The sequence below is a fragment of the Cupressus sempervirens genome, chromosome 8, assembly GCF_028749045.1.
Source record: "Cupressus sempervirens isolate cs-2001-9-10 chromosome 8, ASM2874904v1, whole genome shotgun sequence".
Taxonomy (NCBI): domain Eukaryota; kingdom Viridiplantae; phylum Streptophyta; class Pinopsida; order Cupressales; family Cupressaceae; genus Cupressus; species Cupressus sempervirens.
Window position 1 is genome coordinate 581,191,787 of NC_143125.1, and position 27,376 is coordinate 581,219,162.

The following is a 27,376-nucleotide window of genomic DNA, read 5'->3' on the forward strand; positions in this document are numbered from 1 at the left end:
CCCATCCATAGTTGGATTCTTTTGGAGTGGTTGCTTGCCCTTGTCCTTATGTGAGAGAGGTTGCTTGGTGTGTTTGTGCAACTCTTGGAAGAAGATGATGAGGTAGTTTTCTGCATATAAATAATGAAAATAAACATATATTTTTTGTATGGACAAACCCAAAACGAATCCGAACCCAACCCAGAAAAATTGAACAAGTCTCAAACCCGAACCCGAACCAACAACTTAGACCAACAGTGATACCTTGGAGAACAAAATCATTTCAAGTTCCAACACTCAAATCATTGCGACTTCCTACCAAGGAATCGCAAAGCGTCCAGTCTGTACTATTTGCATAGTGAAGGAATCTATCTAGTGATGCATTCAAAATAGAGATATCAAACTTCCACATCGTTAGCGATTCCAAACTTTGCGCGGTAACATCTGATCTTGATCTGTCTTGGCAAGGCGACTTGAGAAGTGATCACACTGATTAATAAACTTCTGGATCCAATTCTGAGTTTTCACGTGATATAGCATCATTGTCAGCACTCAATCTGTTGCTAGCAACAATACTTCACTTTTAACATTCATATAATAATTGTTTGCAACCTTCAGGTCTACATCATTTTTTGCCATTCATTCATCTAGCCGAGACTACAATGCATGGATACATTCGACAGACATTATCATCCAAGCAGTATTTGACCACAGTTGGGATCAGATATTGAGCAGTATTACAGATTGAGCGACTGCCTTGGATCACAGGTATTTACGACATCATCCCATTTAGATACTCAGACCCAGTAGTGATATTGTATTCACTTTATATCCGACATAATCAGATATCATGTTATCCTCTATATTCAAGCATTGCCATTTTAGATAGAGGCAGAAATACTTATCAATCATAACATTGGCGAAAATGTGCATACTCAGCAGCAACCATCCGTAAGCGCATCTGATACTCCATATATATACAACTGAGATGATATTGACATGATGTATCTATGCCTTCAGACACGGATAGTATACATCATCGTTCAAAGACTTATCAGTAGCATTGTATCATTATCTCTGATTGTGCATCTCTTTAAAAATCATTATTGGTCTCTCACTTGTGCTCTCAATTCTGTGTTGTTTCTGCATTTTTATGTTTTCAATACTTGGGACTATAGTTTGCAGACTTCGACTCAGAGAGTACTCGCCAAGCCCGAACTTTTCAACTTGACAACTTAGAAAGTACCAAAAATTAAAATCCCTTAAAAAGCATTTTTGTAAAATTCAATTATAAAATATATTAAATTAAAGATTGACATCTCAAAAAAGAAAATGCATGTATTTATAGCAAAAGCAACATGTGAAAAAGGCATTTTAACCAACATTTCACCCACATCAACATTTTTACCCAAGGTTTTTTTATCTATAAAAACATGAGAGTTTAACTTGTGAAAACTCACTTAACAAAAGACCAGAGAGTACTCAGCTACTTGGAGGGTACTAACAGAATTTGCAAACTATGCTTGGGACATTCCAAATCATATTTATATGCCCTTTTAATTTCATACATGTAATTGGCTCCCTGGCATAGTCAGCCATTTCTTCAATAGCTTCTGATATGGTTGGTCTTCACAATAGCAATTAAACTGTATTTTTTATATGTTTTTATCTCTATTTCAAGTCAGCCTTTATCATGAATAAGTCCAAGGCCATCTTGAATTATTAATCATAAAGTTTTGAATACATGATTAATTATAGAGATCGCAGCGATCAAACATAAACTTGAGTACTTCCATTTATGGAGCTGAAGTCAGACTTTATAATATCATTTTGAAATCTTTCATTGTTGCCATATCACAGATAAAGTCAGCCATGAATAGTGATATAGTGGCCTTTGGACTTCTATTAAAATGCCCTCTATACATTTGACATTAATGATAATATTTCCATTAATCTGCAGCAAAATTCATCCATGACATCACTGATAGATTATTTTGGAATAGCATAACATCAATGACAACCCCATCACCCTTTGACAACAATGACAACAATGCCGATATACTATTCAGTATTGCATGCCTGTACCAGCAATTTCCTAAATTGCCTTCGAGGTATATTGTTGCTCTTTACAAGCTGTGAGCTTTGTTATTGATTACTGGGTTCCTTGGTAGTGTTTCATGTTTCAACAATTATTTTCGCATATCAGCACTGTTACTTTATAAGTTATTTATGACCTCAGATATATCATTGTTTTTGGCATGTTTATGTTGACCTAAAATTGTAAACACTGGATGGTATATAATCAATGATTTTCCCTAATTATTTGTTAATACCTACCCCAATTGGATAAGTGGTTTCCATTGTAATCCCCTACAACTACACAAGTGGAAGGAGCTTTCATTTCATTTCCATCTGTAAATTTTTTTCCAATGCAAGTGGATGTTCCCGAGTCGATATCTACTTTCAGTTTGCATAAGCTCTCCTGCTGAATCAGTAGATGTGCCCTTTGCTCACCATTGAGCAAGTGAAAGATGTAATTTTATTTCCATATTGTATATGCATCCCCCTGAATAAGTGGTTTGGCTGGCTTGCCCCCTCTTGCTTTCATTTCAACAGTTATTTTTAGTTACTTTGTATTCCTAACACTGCATGCTCTCACCTTGCACTTCTTGAAATCTAAATTATCAGATAGTGGAAAGGAAGTTGTTATCTATTTCATTCCAGTTGAAGGATAAACTATTTTTTTTTCAAATAATGACAGGAAATTATAACTAGTGATCACTTTAAATTCTCCCTCCATCCGATAGTGCAATATAGTAAAATTATGTAATACACATCCGTTTTAACTTGAAAAATTCAGTCGTTACGTGGTAACTTTGGACAGACAAGAACCAACTTGAATGAGAATTTGACCGGGCATTGGGCATCTCATACCAAAGAGTTGCTTCAGTTGTTTTATGCCAATTTAAATTCCTAACAAGTTACAGATTCACCATGTACGGTGGTCAGGACTATAATGTCTGTAGTTTTTTTCTGGTAACAGAAAGTTCATATAGCTTGCACCACGGGTACCCTATCGTGATGTTTGTACCAAGAATGGAAGTGCTTCCTATGAGGCAAACTGAGTTATAGTTGAAAAAATGCAAATTTAGAAACAAATGTTTTAAAATATGAGACAGTTATTGAGAGTGTGAATAAAAGATTCAGGGCAAGTATCAAAGTTAGGCAGGATACTCTGCAGTAAATAAGAAAACAAGTTCTGTTACTTTCAAAAACCAATTGGTTCTGAATGACTAATGCAGAAACACATGCCCAAACAAGTGGAAAATAAACAGCTGTACTAGATTTACCTAAGGGTGAGCACTCTCTTCAGTAAGGAATTCCGCTCTCTTGGTGCATCTGATGCAATCCAACTGAATTAATCCGAGTTGTTCAATTTTGAAGATCAATATCTTTAGACAGGGACCTTACTTCCAGTTTCTATGGGAAATAATCTGTAAAAATCAACTGATTCTACAATTTTCAACAGTGACTGCTTTCAACCAGCATATGTCACTACATGAGTTCACAATTGAACTTTTTAAGATTTTTGGGTTAAATTTGACCTCTATATTCTTTGTACCATGGTCCATTATTAAATGCAAATACTTTTGCCCAAGGAATGTCCATTATTTGCCAAATATTGAATGAATGTTGAAATGAATTTGCTAATATTTTCTTCATAAAATGACAAGCAGTCTCAGAGATGCCCCATGGGCAACTGTTCACCAAGTATCAACATAATCTTTAATTTTCTTTCAATTTCGAGTACAGGTAACTTGTTAACGGTAGATTATATGGTTTCTTACAGGCCCGGTCAATTGATTTATACGTTACCTCCATTCTTATAAAATGCAAACAGATGCAGAACATGAATGTCCTTCATTAATTTTTACTCTCTAGGAGAACGCAACACAGGCTTGAACTTAGAATCAAAGGATACAACAGAATCATTTCTGAAAATCAGTTTCCTAAGCTCACTTGCCATGAAGAGTATCAGATAAACTAGTCGCCCTTCCATGGAAACCAGCTAGAACTGGAATCTTCTCTTGGAATATATTGTGACAATAACATCACCCAAATCCTCGAAATTAAAGTCGATATGTGTTTTTCATCGGATTTTGTGCAGATAAACTTGGGAATCCTCTGCTTTCCTCCATAAGGTGACCTTCTCAGATGCTACTATTATATCCTAAGTCACAGGATTCGCCGAATTTCATCCATGAAGTTCGAACTTCAGCGAATTTTTATCCTTTCTAAACTTCATCCGAATTTTATGATATTTAATGTAATATAGTTATTTATAATAAGATTATTTTATTTTGATATAATATTGAGTTATTTAGTTTAATTATTCAGCAATGTCTAACTATTTTGACAATTTTGTGGATATATTACTTATATTTAAAAATAAATAAATTTATATAAGTTAAATTAATGTCGAATCTTTTCTAAATTTTTACCCTTGCCAAATTTCATATGAATTTTATGAATGATGAACTCGAATTCGAATTCGAACCTTGTGACTTAGATTATATCTACTCTGGACTTCATATATCCTCCCTTCACCCATTATGAAAGATATAAAAAATATACGTCCAAAGTTACTCCATATCTTGAGCACTAGAATCCTATTCCTGCGTTTGGTTGAATTAAAACGATGTTTTCGATTAAGTCCTTTGGAACAAAATATATGGTTTGTTAGCTACTTATGTCTCTAAAAAGAAGACCCAATGCATTGTTGATTACCTGAATCTGTCGCCATAATATAAACAGAGCTTGGTTGTTATTAACTTGTGTGGGATCCTTATTCCGGGACCATAGAGACTCTGACCCACAGATACCACTGATTTGAGGAAGCGAGAAAGTCATCACTTCTTGAGTTTAAGGTCGACTGATAGAACTGTAGCAAACCCTCTCGCGGAAATTCACAATGCATGTAAGAGTGTATGTGAACATATCAGAATCTCCAGAAGATGCAAAAGAACTTTAAATCTTGTAAACCCTTGCAACTTTCGAAACAAATTGAGCAACAAGCCCATTGCGTACATTCTTACGGGACCAAAGATCTTGAAGCACTAAATCGAGATACGGAACCCTAGATTTGTTGAATCAATCCTACTATTCTGAGAGGATCGGATTAAATATGGTATACCGCTGCTACACAAAATACAAATTGCTCTTATCTACTTGAAAGAAACAACAGATTTCAAATGTCAGTGAAATCACAAATTTCGTTTGATAAAGAATACGCCATACCCGGATTTTCGTGAGGTTTATTGCTTAAAATGCCCGAAAACACTGCATACTTGGGCATGTAATTTGATGAACCCCTGTGAGTTGTTTTCCGAGCAGTGCAAGATTCGCTGTCATTACACCATCCTCCGCCCTGTTTTCAGGCATGTTTACTTTAGCATGGCTCAAAAATCAAAATATAATTTTATATGAACATTGAAATCTCTTCTTCTATGATCTATATGAACATTTACTACCAGTGTTATAACATAACCTACCCACCAGAATAAACATTAAAAATTTCAGTACGAGTTATCATATGTACATTTAAAGCAATTTCAGAAAAAACCATCTTAATAATATTCAATATTAGGTGAGAAAACAATAAATGCTGCAAATTTTCGGACAGGTTAATGTAAGGAAGTACGTATAAAAGATTCAACCATAAATGATAGCATTATGTTTGATCTATCATGGAAGAAAGCCCAAAAAAAAAACCGCTGTGGGATAAGTAAAGATTGTGCTTGGTCTAGGAAAAGCGTGCACGCATAGTGGACCTGAAAACTAGTTGACAGAGTATGAACTTTGGCATTACCTCAAATTGTAGGAGCCAATTGTTTGCTCCTGAACCATACCCTCTGTGGAAACGGTAGGCTGGCAAACTGCCATCTAGACAAACTGCATTGCAACAATAATTATGTTAGAGAAAAAAAGAATGATGTGGAAACATTTGTGACAAGAAATCATTGTGCCTTTTTCATTCTACGAACGATTCTCAATTGCCTCAGATCCCTGATAAAAATGCAATTTACATGAGGCAATATCGTTTCTGTTACAATGCAATTCCTTCAGCACGATAGTAAGACAAGTAAGATAGATCGTGCAAATCTATAAAGACCAGGACCAAAAATTTAACATAATGTTGTCAACACATTATTCATAAGAAACAATTTTCTACATTTTGTTCAATTTATGAGCCATTCAAATGCTTCAGAGCTAAGTTCATAGTAGAAATCTTATACCATTGATAGATATTAGATTATCAATGTCTTTTTCTGGTAAAATACAAATACTCACAAATGATAAGGCGAATGAATTATGAAAGCAGAAACCCGTCAGGCAAAATGAAATCCCAAATCAAAAGAGAGAAAAAGGAAGTGAAAAAAAAAATGCCGATTAGGCAGCAGATTATGAGAACCATAAAGAGATGATAGCCACTCTGTCTCACCATCTGATAGAAATTAGAATTAAATTTGATATTGTTTCTAGATATATATAATCTATTATGAGGAATTTACATTCTGATGACTATGTGATTTGAAATATTGATGAAATACTAAAACACAATTATATCCAGAAACAGTATCAAATTTAAATTATAGATTGTAGAAATCTTATACCATTCATAGATATTAGATTATCATGTGAAAACATGTAGACTTTGTTCTTGGTAAAAGCATGAACTCATGCTTTATTGAAATATTTTGCCCCTGCTATTATCCTTCATCTCTAATACGATTCGTACTGAGCTCTAAAACGTTTCAGATTCAAAATGGGACTTTTTTTCGCATATCAAAGTTTGCTTACTACTGAATACTTAAACTATCTGTCATTGAGATTGAACCAGTATATGCAATAGAATCTTCTAGTCATATATTGTCCCAGGCTTTAATAATTGAACTCTATCCAAAAAGAGCTAATTGTTATCGGTAAACAATCAAACGGAATATCTGAAGCGTTTCAAAGAGTATGTTGATCATCTCATTACATAAATCTAGTGCAAAAGACGCCTTGATGTTTTGGGACTTACATGCTCCAATGTCTGCTGCTCTCTCCACCAGAGTCAAATTCACCACAAGCTCATCAGCTGAAGAGGTCTTTGTTCTTCTAGTTCTTCTAGACCCCCTGACCGCATCGACCATTATTGCAGTAACAGCAATAATATATATTGCTACTAGCATCTTAACAGATATAAAATGAGCCACATTCTTTACTGACTCAGAATTTCCCAAAGCACCCATTTTGCTTTGGATCAATTTGTTGTCAAAAAAATGTAAATTTTCCACAAAAAATCAGAACTCAGAATCCAATCTTTGTGAACTTTTGTTCACACCAACAGATCAATTGGGCCTGCTGGTACACAATAATTAGCTGTATACACAAGAATTTAGAAGAAAATTTCGGCAGCATGAAATCTTCTTATCTTTGTTTTATGTTTCCTTATACAAACAATTGTTACCATGCGGGCTTTAAGCATCTTCCCGCCTGAATAAATACAAATCTATAAATGCGGAGCTGAAACATCGATCTCAATATAACTACAAATTCTATTTATAACATTGTTGCATGAGCACTCGTGAAGAATTCAGTATATTTTGGCATGATGTTGAAATAATCGTCCCAAACGTCTCTCTTAATCCAATCCATAACAACTATCTACAAATTTCTCAGGCGCTAATTCTGTCATTGAATTTTATCCAACTTTTATAACAATTTTAGTAATTTTACGAGGCAAATTCTCATAACTAGTATAGCGTGCGTTGAATAGAGACGTAACAGCTACGAATCGAAGAAATTGTGGTGATTCCTTTGAACGAATTCAGTTGAAAAAGCTGCCATTGCGTGCTAGTGGGAGTAAACTTTTGAATTGATAACTTTCAAATGTTTTTTGGGTAAACACGGACAGATTGAATTTGTAATGGTAACTATGAGGACGCTCGTTTGTGTTATCATGAGTCTTAGTGCACGACATTAACAAAATGTTTGTGGAGTGACAGTATTCGCATATTGAAAGTTGTGGACCGTAAGGCAAGAATTTTATTGGGGTTTGTTTTTTAATTCTTAATAACTTCACGTGCTTGAAGACAAAAAGGAAAAGTGTTGTCCATTATGTTATGGTGGGGGACCCTACAAGCTTATTGGTGCCCTATCAGTAGTCTGAAGGTGTCGAGTATTCTTCACATGATGCCCAGCTATGTACCAGATGGTCTTAAAACGATATTCCTTAATGTCTATATGTGTTTGTTTTGAACCATTCTTCTTTGAAAAACATGTGACACTTTCATTTATATCATTCTTTCTCACTTTTGTTTGTGTTCATGTAAAGAAGGGAGTTGATTGAAAGTGTTTCAAATATATTACTATTGTTTTCAATTGTCTCTTTTTTTATGGTCTTTTTTCTTTATTTCGATTTCAAGTGTAAAGAAGGGAATAGATTGAAAACTTTTCAAATTCGTCACCACTACTCTTAATTGCATCTTTCTCATAGTCTTCTCTATTTGTTAAGACTTAAAAAGTGCAAAGAAGGTAGTAGATTGAAGGCACTTCAAAGTCACTTCTACTACTCTCCAATTGTCTCTTTCTCCTTGAATTCTCTATTTGTTTAGACTTAATTGCAAAGAAGAAAGTAGATTAAAGGCATTTCAAATTCACCACGACTACTCTCAATTGCCTCTTTCTAAAAGTATTCTTTGTTGGTTTTGACTTAAGTGTAAAGAATAGGTCATATAAAAGACGTTTTAGATTCACCGCCATTACCCTCCATGCCAACTCACATCATAAGATGTAGTTATCAAATATGAGATGTTTATTAGTATTTTTGTTGTCATTAGGAAGTCAAACACCTTAATAATATGGTAATGCAAATAATTGTAAAATAACTCTAGCGTACCTATATTTTGAAGAATAAGGAAAAATGAATGGAAAGATACCTAAAACATAAAACTATAATGCATTTAATTAAAAACAAATAAGTTGAATGTCTACATTTATCATTTACTAAAAAGAGAAAAAACTTAAAATGAATTCATTTAGAACATGTTCCCATGTTGTTGCTAGGCTTGTCTTGGCTAGCAACAACTACTCAATATTTTTAGGAGTAATATGTGGAGCTGATGGCCCCATGAAAACAAAATTTGTTGCTTATTTTTAAGCATTACTCTTAAATATATTTTTTGAATAAAAAATTAATATGATTTGTCCTAAATAAAGTATAGATGAAAAATGTTAGGCCAATGAAAAAACAAGATAACTTGTTTTTATGAATACACTTCTAGCTTTTTTTCTCCTATAGCGTATTTTTAATTTCTAAACAATAGTTGCTCCACTTATGTAGGAAAAGATTCCAATTTTTCCCTTTCTTGGAATTAAAAATTTACATGGGAGCACTTCAATTTAACCAAAAATGACACTTAAAGGAGCATGGGGACATGAGGTTAATATTTCATTTGATTTATCAATGTTTAAATTACACAATCAAAATAATAATTTTATTGAATATTAAAGGATGATTTTGATTTAATTGAATTAAGTACATAAGTAAACTATAGAAATATAATTGAAAATTGAATAAAAGGATTTTTTTTAATAATAATTTTTTTGCAATATTGATATTTATATACGAAAGTTACTTTTTTAATAAATCTTAATTTCTTGTAATTAATTAAATATTAGGAAGAAATATAGAAAAGTCATTATTTTGTACTATATTATGAAAAAATACTTTTAACGTTAATTTCTTGTAACTAATTATATTTTAGAAACATCTCAAAACTTTAATTTTTATGTTTAACATCTTAAAACTTTCTTAACTAGCAGTTGCATGCTTTTGTACATCCAACAATAAGCCAATAGGAATGATTTATCTATTGGTACTCAAATAATAAAATTGTTATAACATTGTGATACATGTTCTTAAATAGAGCACACTTTAAATTGTTAAATATTAAATTGATTGATTTCAACTTAAACATAAAATTACATGATACATTATTAATAACTATTTTATATTCATAGTGGAGCCAGAAGCTACTCGGAGTGGAGGAACAAGACAGAGGTCTGGGATATTTTAAGGCGCAAAAATTTCACAAGGTACATGGAAAGGCTTAGAGGTAAGAATCCTCCTATTATGCATCAATTTATCAAATATTGGAAGGATAGCTCTGTTATGGTTGGTAACCAGCGAATGGATGTTATCGAAGAAGTAATTGCGGAGGGCACAGGGTTAGACATGGACGGGATTAACTTTTATTAGGAGAGGAAGCTCTCAGATAGGGCCATCGATGATTTTGTGGAGATAGAGTAGGATAAAAGTCGTTTGGTAAAATAGGTAATTCATATTTCAACCCGACCTTTGTTTCTCGACCATGGCGATTTGTACTTTTTGTGATAATGGAATATCTAACTTTAGATGGGAGATTTACTAAGCTGTATGGGTACCATTTCACATTGGAAAATCACTTTAAGCATGATGTTAAGATCAATTTCCTATTTTATTTAATGCAGTCTCTTAGCATTTCCACTCGGGCTATTCAAAAAGACCTGAATGGTGAGCATGTTTTCCATGAGGCTCTTATGGTCCTGATAATGAATGTGTTAAAATCCATGAAGATTGTGAAACCCAGGGGCAGTTTGAAAGGGCCAGACTAGGATACGAAAGGGAGTCTCCCGAATAAGGGTTATGATTCAGATACCCAAGATGAAGCTAAGGGGGGTATGGGGAGTTTGAAAAAGGACTCTGGTTGTAGTTCTAAAAAGAAGAAAATGATAGCTATTGACTGTGATTCTGATCGAGAAAGAGATTTCATGGACGAGTTAGTGAGAGATCACTATAATAAGAGGAGTGGAGGTAAAGGAAAGGGTATTAAGGGCTTTCAAGATGATCGGGCCTCTCCCCCTTCTAATTATGAGCCTCTGGCTCATCGGCTAGAAAGGAAAAGAAAATCTTTAAGGCAACAAGAGGAGAGGTTACAAACTATGAAGAATGGGGATTTGGATAATGAGGATGTTGGGGAACAGGGGCATCTTTAGATTTGGGAGATAATACTGATGGTGGGCTTGGGTCATCTGAGGGTCTTTTTGGTAACCCTGGTACAATCTTGAAGGAGATTGGCTTCCTTAAGAAACAAATGCAGTTGTTGGGTAAGGAAATGGAGCAAGTTAACAAAACTGCCAGAGGTGAGTGTGCATTGGGCCAACACATAGATAAACTTTCAAAGGTTATTGGGAATGCAGAAGAAGTTAAAAACCTCATGCATAAGATACCATTGCTCGAGGCCAAACAAAGGGTGATGGATAAAGAGATTAGTAGTATTCAAGGGAAGGTGTCTAAAAAGGATGCTAAGCTAGGCAATTTGGAAAAGTCATTTAAACAAATGGCTGATAATGTGGGTAACCTCTTGAAGCAGATTGAGAATGAAAAAGGGCAGGACTCTCGTCCGATGGCAGAGGATTCAAGGACCTAGCAAACGCACCCAAGCTCATTCTAAGAAGAATGAGGATGTGAGTAAAAAGGACAAGGTGAAGGTCATTGCTGAAAATATGCATATTCTGGCGAGTCAGGCTGTTGACCTGATAAAGACTTCTCAGTTGGTCTGTTGTTGTTCTTTTACTATTCTTTTGCTGTCTTTTCCAACTTTGTCTTGGGTGACCTCATGGTTTTTCTTTTTGGAGGTTTGTCTCATGTTGTCCTATGTTGCTTTTCTCTGATGTTTACTTCTCTCATTTATCTCTAGACTTTTATTACTATATAAAGGTTTCAGGTCCTTTAAAACCTATTTTTACTTAATCAAAACTATTTTATATTCATATAAATGTTTAACTTTTGAAATATACAAAATTAGTTAAAAAATAAATAAAATAAAAAAATTTTAACATTTTGAAAAATAAGATAGACTTCAATATAGCTTACATAGATATTTTATCTAAGAGAAAACATTATTGTAGATTAGTGATGTATGTTTTAAATTTATTTTTATTGGAATTAAAGGTTTAGTAAATATATTAGAAATAAAAATAAGATTAGAAAAAAGGAGTATGAATAGTAAGTATTTTTTAATTATTTAAATAACTTCTTTATAATCAATTATACATCAAACCTTATCTTCTATTAAAAAATTAAAAATTAGCTTGTAAAACCTTAAGTTCAAACACTTTTATTCTATGAAGAGTTCTACTAAATTTTAGGTAATAAATTCTAATAGCTTGTAAAATCTTAAGTTCATTTCACGTTTATTCTATGGAGAGTTTTACTAAATTTTATGTAATAAATTCTAAGATTTTTTTAAGAAATAAATATGTATGTAATTTGTTGTTAAAATTTTTAATAATAGAAGAAAAATAATATATGCATATAAGTATAATTCAATTTAGATAGAAATTTTATTTATATTAAATTTTAATTTATGAATATGTTAAAGCAATTTTCCTAACCTCCTCAATTAATTCATTTTATTGTTCACTTTAAAAACTAATTACAATAATAATGAGAATAAATATATATGTTCCCCTACTAAAATGTTTTTTATGTTTTTGATATATTCTAAGATAATTCACATAAAAATGGTTTATGTGTTTCCAATATTCTATTTGTCTCTATAATCTCCATGCTAAAAATACTTGAATACATGAAAATCTTACCAACTAAGACAAAGGCCACCAAATTTGAGAAAAAAATGCAAAATACTTAAACAAATGTGAAACCTAACCCTTATGAAATAATGAGATTTTGAAGGAAACAATTTATTTTCATATAACAAAAGAAAAATCATATATGCATATTAAGTATAATTTAATTTAGATAGAAATTTTATTTATATTAAATTTTACTTTATAAATATGTTAAAGCAATTTTCCTAACCTCCTCAATTAATTCATTTAGATTGTTCACTTTAGAAACTAATTTAAATAATAATGAGAATAAATATATATGTTCCCCTACTAAAATGTTTTTTATATTTTTGAAACATCCTAAGATAATTCGCATAAAAATGGTTTATGTGTTTCTCATATCCTATTTGTGTCTTTAATTTCCATGCTAAAAAAACTTGAATGCATGAAAGTCTTACGAGCTAAGAAAAGGGCCACCAAGTTTGAGAAAAAAATGTCAAATACTTAAACAAATGCCAAACCCAACCCTTATGAAATAATGAGATTTCGAAGGAAACAATTTGTTTTTGTATAATAGAAGAAAAATAATATATGCATATTAAGTATAATTCAATTTAGATAGAAATTTTATTTATATTAAATTTTAATTTATGAATATGTTAAAGCAATTTTCCTAACCTCCTTAATTAATTCATTTAGATTGTTCACTTTAGAAACTAATTAAAATAATAATGAGAATAAATATATATGTTCCCCTACTAAAATATTTTTTATATTTCTCAAAATATCCTAAGACAATTCACATGAAAATGGTTTATGTGTTTCCAATATTCTATTTTTCTCTTTAATTTTCATGCTAAAAAAACTTGGATACATAAAACTCTTACTAGTTAAGAAAATGGCCGCCAAATTTGAGAAAAATTTGTAAAATACTTAAAACAAATACCAAACCCAACCCTTGATGAAACCACAAGATTTTGAAGGAAACAAATTATTTTTATATAACAGAAGAAAAATAATATATGCATATTAAGTATAATTTAATTTAGATAGAAATTTTATTTATATTAAATTTTAATTTATGTATATGTTAAAACAATTTTCCTAACCTCCTTAATTAATTCATTTAGATTGTTCACTTTAGAAACTAATTAAAATAATTTAATGAGAATAAATATATATGTTCCCTTAATTTAAAAAAATTATATTTTCAAAATATCCTACGAAAACTCACATGAAAATGGTTTATGTGTTTCCAATATTCTATTTGTCTCTTTTATTTCCATGCTAAGAAAACTTGGATGCATGAAAATCTTACCAATTAAGAAAAGGACCACTAAATTTGAGAAAAATAAATAAATTTAAATACTTAAAACAAATCTCAAATCCAACCCTTGATAAAACCACAAGATTTTGGAGGAAGAAAATTATTTTTATATAATAGAAGAAAAATAATAGATGCATATTAAGTATAATTTAATTTAGATAGAAATTTTATTTATATTAAATTTTAATTTATGAATATGTTAAATCAATTCTTCTTACCTCCTCAATTAATTCATTTAGATTGTTCACTTTAGAAACTAACTAAACTAATAATGAGAATAAATATATATGTTTCCCTACTAAAATGTTTTTTATATTTTGAAATATCGTAAGACAATTCACCTGACAATTTATTAATTGGTTTTATTATGAGCAAACATATCAAAAAAATTTAAAATAGACAAGGGTTGACAATTTTTCGATTTTTTTTTACAAAAACTCGAAGCAAAGCTCCCACATATAAGCCTATCAGCTTAGTTATTGTTATTATATTTATATTTATAAATATGAAAAAATAAAATTTACATATATGATTAATTTATTTATAAAATTCATCATCTCTCTATCTACTCTACTAGCTAACTCACTTCATGTAAGTGTCAAATGTCTTCCTATAGACTAGTAACTGTGTATATATATTTTTTAATTTCTAACTTTTCTTATGGGTGAGCTCTTTTCCCCACAACTTTTTTCCTTCTTGCTATGATTTTTCTTATCCTAATGTCTTTATGCATGGCTTAATACATTTGAGGTTTAAAGACCATTTTTTGGAATGAATATTGTTTCTCGTGGTTATTTGGGATTTTTCCTAAAATAAAAATTTAGATTTTATTTTAAGGATTTTTACTAAATGTTGGAAATTTAATTTATTATTTTTCTATATATTGCTTTATTTTAAGCTTAGATTATAATTAAATAATAAATAATAAATTAAATTTTAATATGGACATTTACCTCTCTCTTAGTCAAAGAAAAGTACCAAATTTTTGGTTCAAAAAACAAACTATACAAGCAAAGCAATGCACATGAGGTCAAGCGAAAAATCAAAGAAGAAATAATAAACTAGAAAAAGTGTATTTAATTTGTCAGCGATAGTCACAGTTTATATCTTTGATAGGGAAGAAAAAGGTAAAATTAATGTGAATTCATTTTGCAGTACAACAATCAATTTTAATTAAGTAATATACAAAGCATTTCAAGGGAAATGGGCATGGCTCACAATTGCACAAAAAGAAGTATGATTTTAGCAAAAAGTGGAAGGACAAGGAATGTTTTTATTTGCATACTCCGAGCAGAAGCAACATTCAAGTACAAAATATATAGTGGACACCAAAAATAGGTTTGAAGCTCTTGAAATCATGGATTCAAACAACAAAAATCAATTTCGACATGAGGAAAATTGGGTGGAAAATAATACGACCAACAATTCAAAACATGCTAAATCCATTAAAGCTCTGCTCAAAACGAAAAACATGAATATATTTTTGCAAGATCAAAATATGCCCTAAACACTAGAAATTACTTGGCTATCCAAAACAATATTATTCAAATATTTGGTAAAGGGAATTCAAAAATAACAAAGATAGCTATGAAAGGATAAACCCTAAAAAATCCTTAAATAGTTAAAAATCAGAAATAATAATGAACCCTCAAAATAAAATGCCCACACTAGTGTAAAAATCAAATCTATCTCAATGGGGTACGAAGGACATGAACCATAAAGAAGAAAATTTCATCAACCTTGGAACATTTGGCCTTCAAAACCTTAGGTCAAGCCAAACATTAGAGTACAATAGGATTTAGGTCAGCAACATCAAGACAAATCCCTTGCCATGTAAAATTGAGTTCTTAGTATAAACTAAACTAGTAATCATCCCCAGTCATTCCAATAACACTTCATCCAAGAATGTGTACTTCTCTCCACATAGACTTGGCTCAAAACCTTACCTACATAATAGAGAGATAAATCATCCATATGCTAGTAGAAAACCATGCCCTTAAAAACTAATTGATACTATCAACAAAGGACAAAGGACGAAATCAATTTGTAACAGAAAGCAAGAAGATGCTCATAAACTACATGCAAAAATTAGAAATCATCCAAGCAACATTAATAACAAATATTTAGAAAACCTTCTAATTATAAGTAACATGCACAATGAAAAAATATGGTTTGAGTGCCAAGACCAAGGCATTTTCACCTTCTAGAATGGGGTTGAATAAAAAAATACCTCACTTGACAAATTGGTTAAATGACTTCTACTACAACCAAGTAAGTATATCCTCTATCTCTAATCAATTATTTTGTTTACGTATGCATTCTGTATAAATGGTTTTATAATTATAACACTATAGTTAGAACTAATGCTTGACAAATGAGATCATGTGTGTGTAATGATGGAAATGGTGCTTTCTTCCTTTAAAAATGTAATGTCTCCCATCTTTTAGACCCTTAGTGGACTTCTTAGCTTTTCATTCTATGAAGGCTAAGTGGAGAAATAAGTAGAAATAAATTAAATTAAAGTCAATAAATAAATCTAAAGGTGACTTTATATTTAATTAATCCATTTTTTAGAAGCACAACTAATTATTGTGTGCATTTTCTAGAAGCATAACTAATCATTGTAATGGAAAGGGGAAAGCTTCTAGAGAGTGTAATTAAATAATATTTTATTTCCTCCTAGAAGTAAATTATTTTCTTTATGATTTTGCAGCTAAGTTAATTATGATTAATCACACTAAACATCTTAAGAAGTAATTATTTCAGTGTTTACCGACCGACAATAATTCTTAATGTAAACCAAGTGTTCCTATGTTAACTGAGTTAAAGCAACATTTCAGTTTTAGCACAGTTTTTTATTTGAATTGTATTAACATCTTAAGGGATCTCAAAAAAAAATTTGTGCTAACTGATTCACCCCTCCCCTCTTAGTTACTCCTCTTATATTTCCAATCTAGTCTAAACCTAGAAACAATAGTGAGACTCTTTAAATGTACCATAACTTTACCTTATAATTTTCACCTTGATTGATGATGTAAATTCAAAACTTAAATCCTAAACACCTTGCAACCTAATCGTGTAACTTTGAGACTTGAGACTGGTAAGCATTCTCTTACTATTATCTTATTTGCAAGTCTTTCAGTGTTAACAAGTAGACAACTCAGTTATAGCCTTCTTCAAATAAATAAAAATTTGTGTATTTTTGCCCTAATTTTTGGGCAAGACAATCCAATTAGGCCAGTTAACCACCAAGCCTTTATGGTCAACTCTAAAAACATGAATTGGCATCATTTAGGTGACTTCTAAACTTCGAGAAGGTATCTGGCGACTTTTAATCTATTTGAATTTATTGAAATGAAGAAGGTTTATTGAGGATGTTCTCAGCTTTGCAGTGATATAATTGCTATTAAAATATTAGTTTGACAAGTATTTTTAAACGATAAGGTGTTGATTTTCATATATGTTGCATTCAATTTATTTTTCCTCTCTTTTATGCTTGGTGGTAATGCTTATTTATAAGGGTTTGTGCCCCTAAAAGGTTTGTGTCCTTTAGCACATCAATTGATGTGGTGACCAATTTAGTAAAGGATGTCAATATTAGTTTTTTAATGTCTTTATTTAGTTTGTTAATCAATATATTAGTTTTCATCCTAGTATTTAGCTAATTATTAATTGACATATAATACTATTGATTAATATCATATATTTAGCTAGTTAATTAATGTCTAATTATTACTTTTATTCATATGTTGTTATTGAAATCCCACAATTGATTGGTTAGTTATAAATATTATTTCCTACAAATTCTACTATATGATATATTAACATGAATAGATCAACTATTATGTTCTAATAAAAATCGACACTTCAATTCTTAAGATATCACCAAATAGGGGACTTGTCCAACTTTTCCACAATGATTTGAACACATTGGAGCCTCCAACGAAAGTCCAAATATTAAGGGAAAGGAAGTCCAACATGTCTAAGCCAATCCAGAATTTGGCTAAAAAAGGGTACCCCCTATTTATATTTCTCTTCATTAATATTTTCTATGGTTCATTATCTAGAGCTTATTTGGCAATCCATTTAACTGTTAATGTAATCCCTTGAGTTTTAAGTCTTTTAAGCATAATCCCCCAACTTATTTCCATTAGCAAACTAGTCCAATCTCAATGCATGAGATTTATTAGCACCTTTACCATCAGACCACAAGAAATCCCTGATGGTTTTCTAAATGAAACCAAATTGACCAACATTAAATAACTAGACAAAGGAGAAATACACACTATATGAGGATGACATTTTCTAACAAAGTTGGATCCTTTGTGGCATGTTCATGTAGGAGGAGTGTTTTTTATTAATCTTAGTACTAATATTGTCTTTAATCTACAACCATAGGTCATTAATATTAGGACTAATATTAAAAGGACTCCCAAGATACCTAACCACATGATTGCCCCCCCTGCCCCCCACCACCACCACCAAATACCATATTTTAGATACCATATATGCTGGGAGTAATATCTCTCAACATATAAGGATAGCCTTGGAGATAGATGTTTTACTTCCCGAGGTAGAGAAAACCTGAATCCTTCATGACATGTTCATGTAGGAAGAGTTTCATTTATTAATCTTCGCACTAATCTTGTCTTTAATCCACAACCACATGTCATTAATATTAGGACTAGCATTAAAAGGAATCCCAAGATACTTAACCACATATACTTCCCACCCCCTCCACCCAATACCATATTTAAGATGCCATGTTGGGGGTAATATTTCCCAACATAGCAAGATAGACTTGGAGATGTATATTTTATTTTTGGAGATAGATCAAAAGAGATCAATATTAACTATTAAGTGGTTCATATTATCCTCTTCTATCATAAAGAGGATTTCCTTATCATCAAAAAAATTGGACATTAGAAATCTCCTCATTGTTAGGAATTCTCCTCCAACTCTTAGAGACAGTAGGTTATCTCTTAGTAAATAATGAAATGAATATGCAACAACCACAAACAAAGAAGGGGTCAATGGACAACCTTGCCTTATGGATCTAGATAACTCAAAGGAATTATATCTATCCCCATTAACTTCAACTATATCAAATGTTAACATCCTTCATCAAGACGAAGACCATGTGACATTGTGTAGGAGAAAACCCTAGTGCTTGCAACATCATCTAAATGAGTCCCCATTCAACTTTTTTGTAGGCCTTTTCATAATCAATAAGAAGCATCCCTATATTCTGGCCTAAGACTTTTTCACAACCTATAGTCTCCCAACATGTAATTAAGTTCTCCAAGATGTGTCTTCTCTTGAAAAATCTTATTTATGTGGGGATTATGATTACCAGGAAGATGTTTTCTATCCTAGAGGCTAGAAATTTGGAAAGTATCTTTTATGTAACATTTAAGAGGGCAATAAGACTCAGAAAATTGTTAAGGGTTTTGTCTCCTCCTTTGAGGATCAACTTGACTAGCCCTGCATTAATCTCTTGTCCCAAAGATGCCTTCTCCAATGCAAACTCATACACTTCCTTGAGCTCAGAGCAGTCCAACTTAAGTTGACTTTGTAGAGCCCAACTAATAGCCCATCCATTCCAAGAGATTTTTCTTTGATATTCTAAATTGTATTCCTAATTGTATCTAGAGTTATAGGGGTACCTAAAAGAATAGAATCTACATAAAAAAAATGGAATGATAGATAAAATTTTATCTCTGTCTTCTTTCATTTTTCCCACATCATCTTTAGATTAAAAAAAATGCTTTTTTAAGTGGGAAAAATCATATAAGATATCTTTAGGAGAGGAAATCATATTCTCATTCTCACACAAGTAGTTAATCTTATCCTTTTCTTCTTTAATTTGAAGAGTCTATAAAAAAAACTTAGATCATTTATCACCCAAATTCAACCAATTCACTCTTGATATAAGTATGGATCCTTGTATCTGGTTTGGAGTTTTCTAAGATCATGTTTGGCTCTTGACATTGCATCAAGTGCACCACAATTGAAGAGTTGGCTTTGCACATTTGCTTCTACCTTTTGGAAAGACCTTATTTGGAAAAGTTCATGAACCCTAGTATCTTTAGATTTTTCTTGCATAATATTTTTAATAGGATTTGCCAAAATGTCATATTTTAATTGCATCTACTAACCAGGTCTTTATGGTGACAAACATAGGAGTTATGCTATTGGATAATATTGGTAACAACCAATATATATTGGTCTTCTAGCAAGGAAGCATTAAGGGAAAAATATTTGGCATTCTTAGCAGAAGGTTTAGGGGGGCCAATCTTGATTTAAGAGGAGATAGGGTGATGATCAAAGAGGGAAAAGGGAAAAACTATGACTGGAATGTCATCTATAGGTTTGAGACTTGACTAAAACTATCTTTTTTTAAATAAATACTGTCTAATGTGCAATAAATTATTTTGACTCTTTTTTATAGTTGGGCTAGGTAAACCAAATACCCTTGGACTAAGTCTTCATATCTACTAGGGATCTATAAGATTAAGCTTCCCTAGTAATATGTTCCAAATAAACTCTTCATTTCTTTTCTATTCAAACTTAAGACTACCAATTTTATCTTGAGCCCTCTCTACCATTTTAAAGTCTCCTACAAGAATCTAAGGGGTGCTAGGAAGGGAGGAGAGTCATTGCCAAATTTTGATTCTATCATATAGCTTATTGGGACCATAGATTGGGAAAATCCTAAATTCAAATTATCCTAACTTAAAGGATACCCAAGTAGCTTTTTTGTAGGGAGAGCATCCCCATTAATTTACTGAATTCTTCCATCTAGGACCCACCAAAACATATGTACCTCCTTTACCTTTCTGGTGATTGGCAGAAATGGCAATAGAATCCTTGTAGATATATTTCAATGCAATATCCAATGTAAATCCTACATGCTTGACTATTTGAAAAAGGAGCACATCTACTTCATTGGTCATTTTAAGAAATCTTTTTATAATGCATTTCCTATTAGAGGACTCAAGTCCTTGACATTCTATGATGCTAATTTCAACTTATCCATATAATAGTTTATTTATTTGTTTCCATAGGGGTTTGAAAGCCTCTAAAACAATCAAGTAGCTTGCACTTGGCCAATTTAGAAGGTTCAATGTTTCGTCCAGACAAAGATGGTCTAACTCTCTTACTTCTAATGATTTCTCCTACTTCTAATATAAAAGGATCTATCTTTTAGGATTCTTTTTCTTTCCTTTTGTTTATCAACATTAAATATGAAATTTCCATCCTCTGCTCATTCCTTCACATTGGAGAGCTCCTCTAAACCTCCCACTAGGGCAACTGTTGGTTGAATCTCCTCATCATGGGAAAAGTTACCCACTTGAGGAGTCTCAATGCTTTCCCATATTGTCCCTTTAGACCCTAGGATAAACTTGTAGTTGTCAAGGGGGTGACAATGGAAATGAGGTTGGAATCACCAATAGTGCATAGTCATGCAATCTTTCTTCCTTATTAAGACAATCAATGCTTTCTTGAATTTGAATATCTGGGGACTCACTTTGAGTTACCATAGAAAGGGAATCTTTAGGCTCCTCAAAGGGGTTAAAAATTGGAGGAGATGCAATCATGTATCTTTTCCCAAAGGGGGAATAGATTAAATTCTCCAATATGATTTACATGACAATCTTCTAAGATACTCGTCCTTCGCTTTGATAGATTGCAGGGCCAATTGCTGAGTATTGAGAGAGAGCAAGAGGCAGAGTTTGAGAACTTAGGACATAGACAAAAGTCAACATCCTGGGATTTCTATAGGTTTTCTAGTTTTGATAATGGATAAGAAACATTATTAGAGGGAGGCTCAGGAGGGTCCTTAGAAAATTCCTCTTTCAAGCTATCAAGGGAGGGTTGGACTTTGTCCACATCTTGAATCCATTGCGAGGCAACATGATCAATAAAGATTTGTTTAGGTCTAGATTGGGAGGATGGGTTGACAATAGAATATTTGATATTTTGTAGGAGTTTAGGAGTAGACATAACATCCCTAGGAGGAGGCTTCTTCTTCAGTAAAGGACAATATTTTTTGCTATGTCCTTCCTTCCTACATAGATAGAAAGTGTTAAGACCACCCATATATGTAACTAGGCATTCAAGAAGGGATTCCCCAATTTCCAAAGAGATACTCTCAGAATCCTACAAACCTAGATGGATGGAAATTAAAAGCCTAACATCTATATTTAGAAACAAAGTATTGTAATGGTCTACTTTTAAAACTCTCCTCATAGGTTCTAGTAATTATAAGATAGAATTCCACACAGACGATGACAAGTTGCTATTTGTAACCCATCTAGGGCTTGAAAGAGCCAACACTTCTTCATTTGAAGAGTCCAACGACCAAGGAAGTGCTCTAAATTCATAATTACCAACCCTCTAGAATTGGTTTTAGATACTATAGATTTTTGTGAATTAGAGTTATGGAAAAATAGGATAAAAAAACCCTTTTGAACCATATGGAAGAATAAGTAATGGTGCCCAAATATTTGACCCCAGAATCTTTTAATCCAGTCATTCAAGAAATTTCTTGATGGAAGTTTATCGACAACCATAGAAACAAAATATATGGCACAGTTTCTAAGCCTACTTTTTTCTCTATCAATCTCCAGTGACATTTGGTCATTAGGTTTAATGAATTTTTTTTATAAAGGGCTCTTACCTCTATCTCCTTCTCTTTCGAGTTGCATAGGGAGGTAGCTTCTCCCCAGATGAACTTGGCACATGCGGGCAAGACTCTTGTTCCTTAAAGGGCCTGCATGAAGGACATGTAATGCCTTATGTTATTTGATTGCTCTCCATAGTGTAGGTTACTCTGTCTGAGAAAAGATGATGAATGGGTAGGTGTTGATGAAGCCAAACCTAGGGCATGATTGAGTGGAGGGAAGGTCACCGACATTAAATGCCTTGTCTGTGTGGCCTCGAGCGAGGTAGAGGCCATAGATTCCTATACAAACAATAAAGAGGGCTCTACAAACAAAACCAATTGTAGAGCCCTCCCTTCCCTCAAGCTTTTTTCATGAATCATTATTATATTAATTTCTCTCTATTATATATATATATATATATATATATATATATCATCATCATCATCATCATCATCATCATCATCATCAATAGCTCAGACTCGTAATGTTATCCGATAGAAGCTACCAAAAAAATTAATAAATTTAAGTTTCAATTTGTAAATAGTAGGATCACTTTCATGCACATAGAGCTAACTTAGGTTATTTATGCAACCATAAATTTGACCCAGATAATAAATTAAAGATCAAAACCAACCCTTCATAATTTGTATAGATGGAATCAAGTTAGATTTAGATTATGTTTTAAGTTTTATGTTGGAATATATCAATTATGAGCTAGTCAATTACATTTTAAACAAATAAATGAAATTGAGCTAAAAACAAAGGAGAAAAAAGTGCACATTTTCTTTACCACTAGGAAGATTTAATTTAAATTCAAACATAATTTCAACAAACTAATCTTAAAGGGAATTAAAATAAAAGAGCATATGTACTAAAATGAAGGTATATCAGAACTAATGAAATCCTTCAAAATTTTACATATTTGATCATATATAATCATATTTAATTCTAAAGAATAAATAAGGTGAAGGAAACAAATTGAGGCTCCAAATGTAAAGCATTATGAACGTAATATGTTTTCCTAAATATTTGTAGAAATCAAACATCAATTTAAAAAGTGAGTAAGAGTTGTCTTATTCGTAGTAATCATTAAAGTCTATAGAGAGTTATAAGAATCTCTGTAAAAAGAACTTTTAAATTCGTAATAACAAAATTATCTAAAGTAAAATGAACCTTTAAATTTGTATTGTAAATATGAATTGTTAAAAAATTATTCATAATAATAAAACCTCATAGAAAAGATAATTATGAAAAACAAAGTATTATATATCAAAGTATTAAAGAATTATACACCTTGGAATTAGGTATTTAATATCCAATTTCCTAAGATAATATTATTTTCCAACTAAACATTGCATTAGATATGCAAAGGTCATTGCATATGAGAAGTACTATTATAGGTGTCAAGTGAAACAAATGGTAGAAATAAGAAGAAAATATGTACTTGGGAATTGAATGTGTGTAACTGTTTTTTATTTGGCACTCAAGAAATCAATGTTGATCAATTGTACATTTTCTAGGAATGGTTGATGATGATTATATGCATGTTAAAAATATTTCCATTGCTTATCTAATTTCCATTATGCTAATCTTATACCCAAGATTGATCCATGCCATTTAGTTTTAGAAATGGGGTTTTGACTTTTTTTTCCTAAACAAAACAATTGCATTGACAATGTTTGTGAAACATCTTCTATTCACTTTCAAGATCTATACTAATCTTCCACAAATCTTTTTTTTTTTTGAAATTTTTCTTACAATTATATGCTTCATATATTAGTCATATATGGATAAAGAAATTAAACATGGGTTATACTTTATGTTCCATTAATATTTAAGAACAAGGATGGTAGAGGATGACATGACATGTTTTGGGTGCAAGGGGTGCTCTTTTCAATAAAACCTCTACTTTGGTATAATTTTAGATGATCTCTCATTATTATTTGGCTAAAAATTACCAGTGTACCTATAACTATAAACAATTTGGCGAGTAGGCAATATAGTTGTCTTCTAGTGTGGAGTGTTGAAATTTCCTAGAGCTCTTCCCTCTTCAGCTGAACCCTAGAAATAAATATGACTTTTATATGTCTATGCTCTTCAAAAAAAGGTTTGAGAATAGCTTCAGTCATTAGTATCAAATTTATGTACCAACATTTTGAAGACAATGAACATATCAAATTTTGGCTTCATCATCGTCTCTTGCATCACATTCTTAAAATTGCCCAATACACTCCCATAATCAACATAGTGACTATTTTAATAAATCAAGAGCCCATTATTCACAATCAAATCCATTTTATACAATTGGCAATCGAAATGATATATGATAATGTAAAAAAGTTATACAATAGTAATGACCAATTTATTAGACTAATGATAAACACATCTAGTAAGATTTAAACTAAAAAGAGCTGATAAGATTTAAACTAATTATCTTTTTAAATTGAATAAAAAATTTTCAAACTTTTCTCTCCACTCTTTAATATATTTTACATAACCATTGCACCATATTAAGGTGCAATTATTAGTTTAACAGAATAAGGAGGATTCCCTAAATAGCTTAGGGTCCGTTTGGTTCCTGGAAGATGACAGGAATTGGCTTTTTCAAAATCCGGTTTTGAAAATTTGTGTGTTTGTTTCAAAATTTGCAAAATGGAATTAGCATATGGGACTTCCAATTTTGCCTCAAAACCGAGTTTTCCAACTTCCTAAAAATAGTAGGAATTGAAAATCAAAACCTAGTTTTGTTTTTTAAGGAGTGTAAAAACAATAGATTGGACTACTTTTTGAAATTTGCCTTCAACTCCAAGCTTACACATAAAAATGTGTCTTCACACACATCTTCTGAGTGAAACAAACGGTTTCAGTAAAATCCCAAAAATCGGAACGAAGATATACAAAACCTTGATTTGGCTAAACCAAAGTTTGTAGAAATCCAGGTTTTTTAAATTCCACGAACCAAACGGACCCTTAGTGATCAACCATAAAGATATAAGCCATAAGACAAAGAAGTCATTAATGTGGCATGTGAAGACATTATTTAAACATTTTAGATCCCACTTAGGTAATGACAAATATGGTTTTGTGTTGACGTCTAAGAATAAAATAAAACAAGGGAATCCATCAACTATCATAGAATGTGGACTAAGTACCAAACATTAGCAACAAAGTGAAGTTTGTTGAACTATGTGGAAAAACCTCACTATTCTATGAGGAAAAATATGGTACCTTTACTTGATTGGTAACAAATTTAGGCGAAGGTTGACTTCCTTGCATTTTAGTGGTAGAAGATTTTAGTCTTAATCAGAACATTGACAATGAGATTGAGTCAGTTAAAAAAGCACAAATTTGGGAATAATATTGAGTCTTTATTATTATTATTGTATGATGGCTTGATTTAATCTTCTTCCGTTGATAGTAGTTGTATACAAATTTGGTTATTTTACATTCTTTGTGCTTGGGGACAGAAGAAAAGAAAAGGAAGGTTTCTATTAGTCTTTGGTATATATATAATTATTTCATATTCTATAAAGATCAGTAAAACATTATCTTGAACCGAAAATTAACATAATGTTGTGAGTGAATTTTTTTCAATTTATGAGCCCAATGCTTCAGATCTGAGTTCAAAATGCACATTCAATTTCTTCACTATGATAAGAGATTAAATTATTCAAGAAAGCAGAGAGCAGACCACAGACTGGAAAAAAGAAAAGATTAAAAGAGATGATAGCCAATCAATTTCAATATTCGATACACATTATGGAAATCCTTAAGCATAGAACTAATTCTTGGTATAAGCCTGAACTAATTTTTTTTTAAACATTTGCTTATTAGCTTTATGCACTAAAATTCATAACCAAAATGCAGGCACAGTATGAGATTTTCTTACCTTCATTTAACGTATCCTTAAATAAACAAATTATTGCATTGCCAGTTTAAAGCCTCTTCTTGCCTGGATAAATGCTGAGCTTCAATGTGCTTCAGGACAAAAAGAATTACGTGTTACCCATTATGTTAGGCTAGAGGACCCTACCAAGCTATATTGGTGCTTTCAATAGTGTGAAGGTGTGAAGTCTTCTTCACATGATATCAAAAAGGCCAAATAATTTTAAAAAAATTGTTGTTAGCAATCAATAATATATGTCAAGATCTTTTTCTAAATGCTTATCTAATTTCTATGAAAATTTGATTCTATTAGTTTTAGAATCAAATTTATTGACTCATGTTTAGACAAGAATCTAATTCTCATGAGGAAAAATTAGATTAAATAAGTAATTATTAGTAGATTATATTATGTCATAGTATAATTATATATGTTATAATAATGTTTATTGGTAAGTATAATATTTATTTATAATATGATAAAAATATTTACAATGAAGAATTTAAATAAACTATTTTATTTATTATATAAATATAATAAATTAATAATTATTCAATTTTATAATAACAATTAAAAAAAAATCTATTACATCAATTAAAACATACATAAGACTACATACATCTTCTCATTTTAATGTTTAGTTTATTAATTGACTCTAAATTAACAAGATTTTTGAGTAACTAAGTTCCTATCAAAAATATTTCTTTTGAAAAATTTGTCTTTATTGTTAAACCAATGAGATTGGTGATAAATGTCTTTATAAATAAGTAAAGTTATATTGTTTGCATTTAACTTTAAATAAAATATTAATATATTAAATTGTTAAAAATATTGATAAAGTTTGAATGATTAAAACTA

At 31.4% G+C, this 27,376-nt stretch overlaps 1 protein-coding gene and 1 long non-coding RNA gene across 3 annotated transcripts in view; both read right to left on the reverse strand.

Moving 5' to 3' along the window:
* The window catches only part of LOC149543757 (pectin acetylesterase 12-like), a 125,745-nt gene extending 117,929 nt beyond the window's left edge, over positions 1 to 7,816 (reverse strand). The window contains exons 1-3 of one of the 2 annotated variants that reach the window (XM_089798451.1): positions 7,064 to 7,816; positions 5,849 to 5,931; positions 5,278 to 5,407 (exon numbers count right to left, since the gene is read on the reverse strand). In XM_089798451.1, coding sequence (XP_089654577.1) covers positions 5,278 to 5,407; positions 5,849 to 5,931; positions 7,064 to 7,274 — 424 coding nt within the window. In that variant the 5' untranslated portion in view covers positions 7,275 to 7,816. The remainder of the gene's footprint in view (positions 1 to 5,277; positions 5,408 to 5,848; positions 5,932 to 7,063) is intronic. The other variant, XM_089798452.1, reaches the window with a different exon arrangement.
* Positions 7,817 to 15,554: 7,738 nt separating this feature from the next.
* Positions 15,555 to 26,608, reverse strand: LOC149543758 (uncharacterized). Its single transcript, XR_016355249.1, has 2 exons — positions 26,525 to 26,608; positions 15,555 to 15,912 (listed from the first exon to the last, which is right to left on the reverse strand). It is a non-coding gene; the product is annotated as an uncharacterized LOC149543758 (long non-coding RNA).
* Between the last annotated feature and the right edge of the window lie 768 nt (positions 26,609 to 27,376).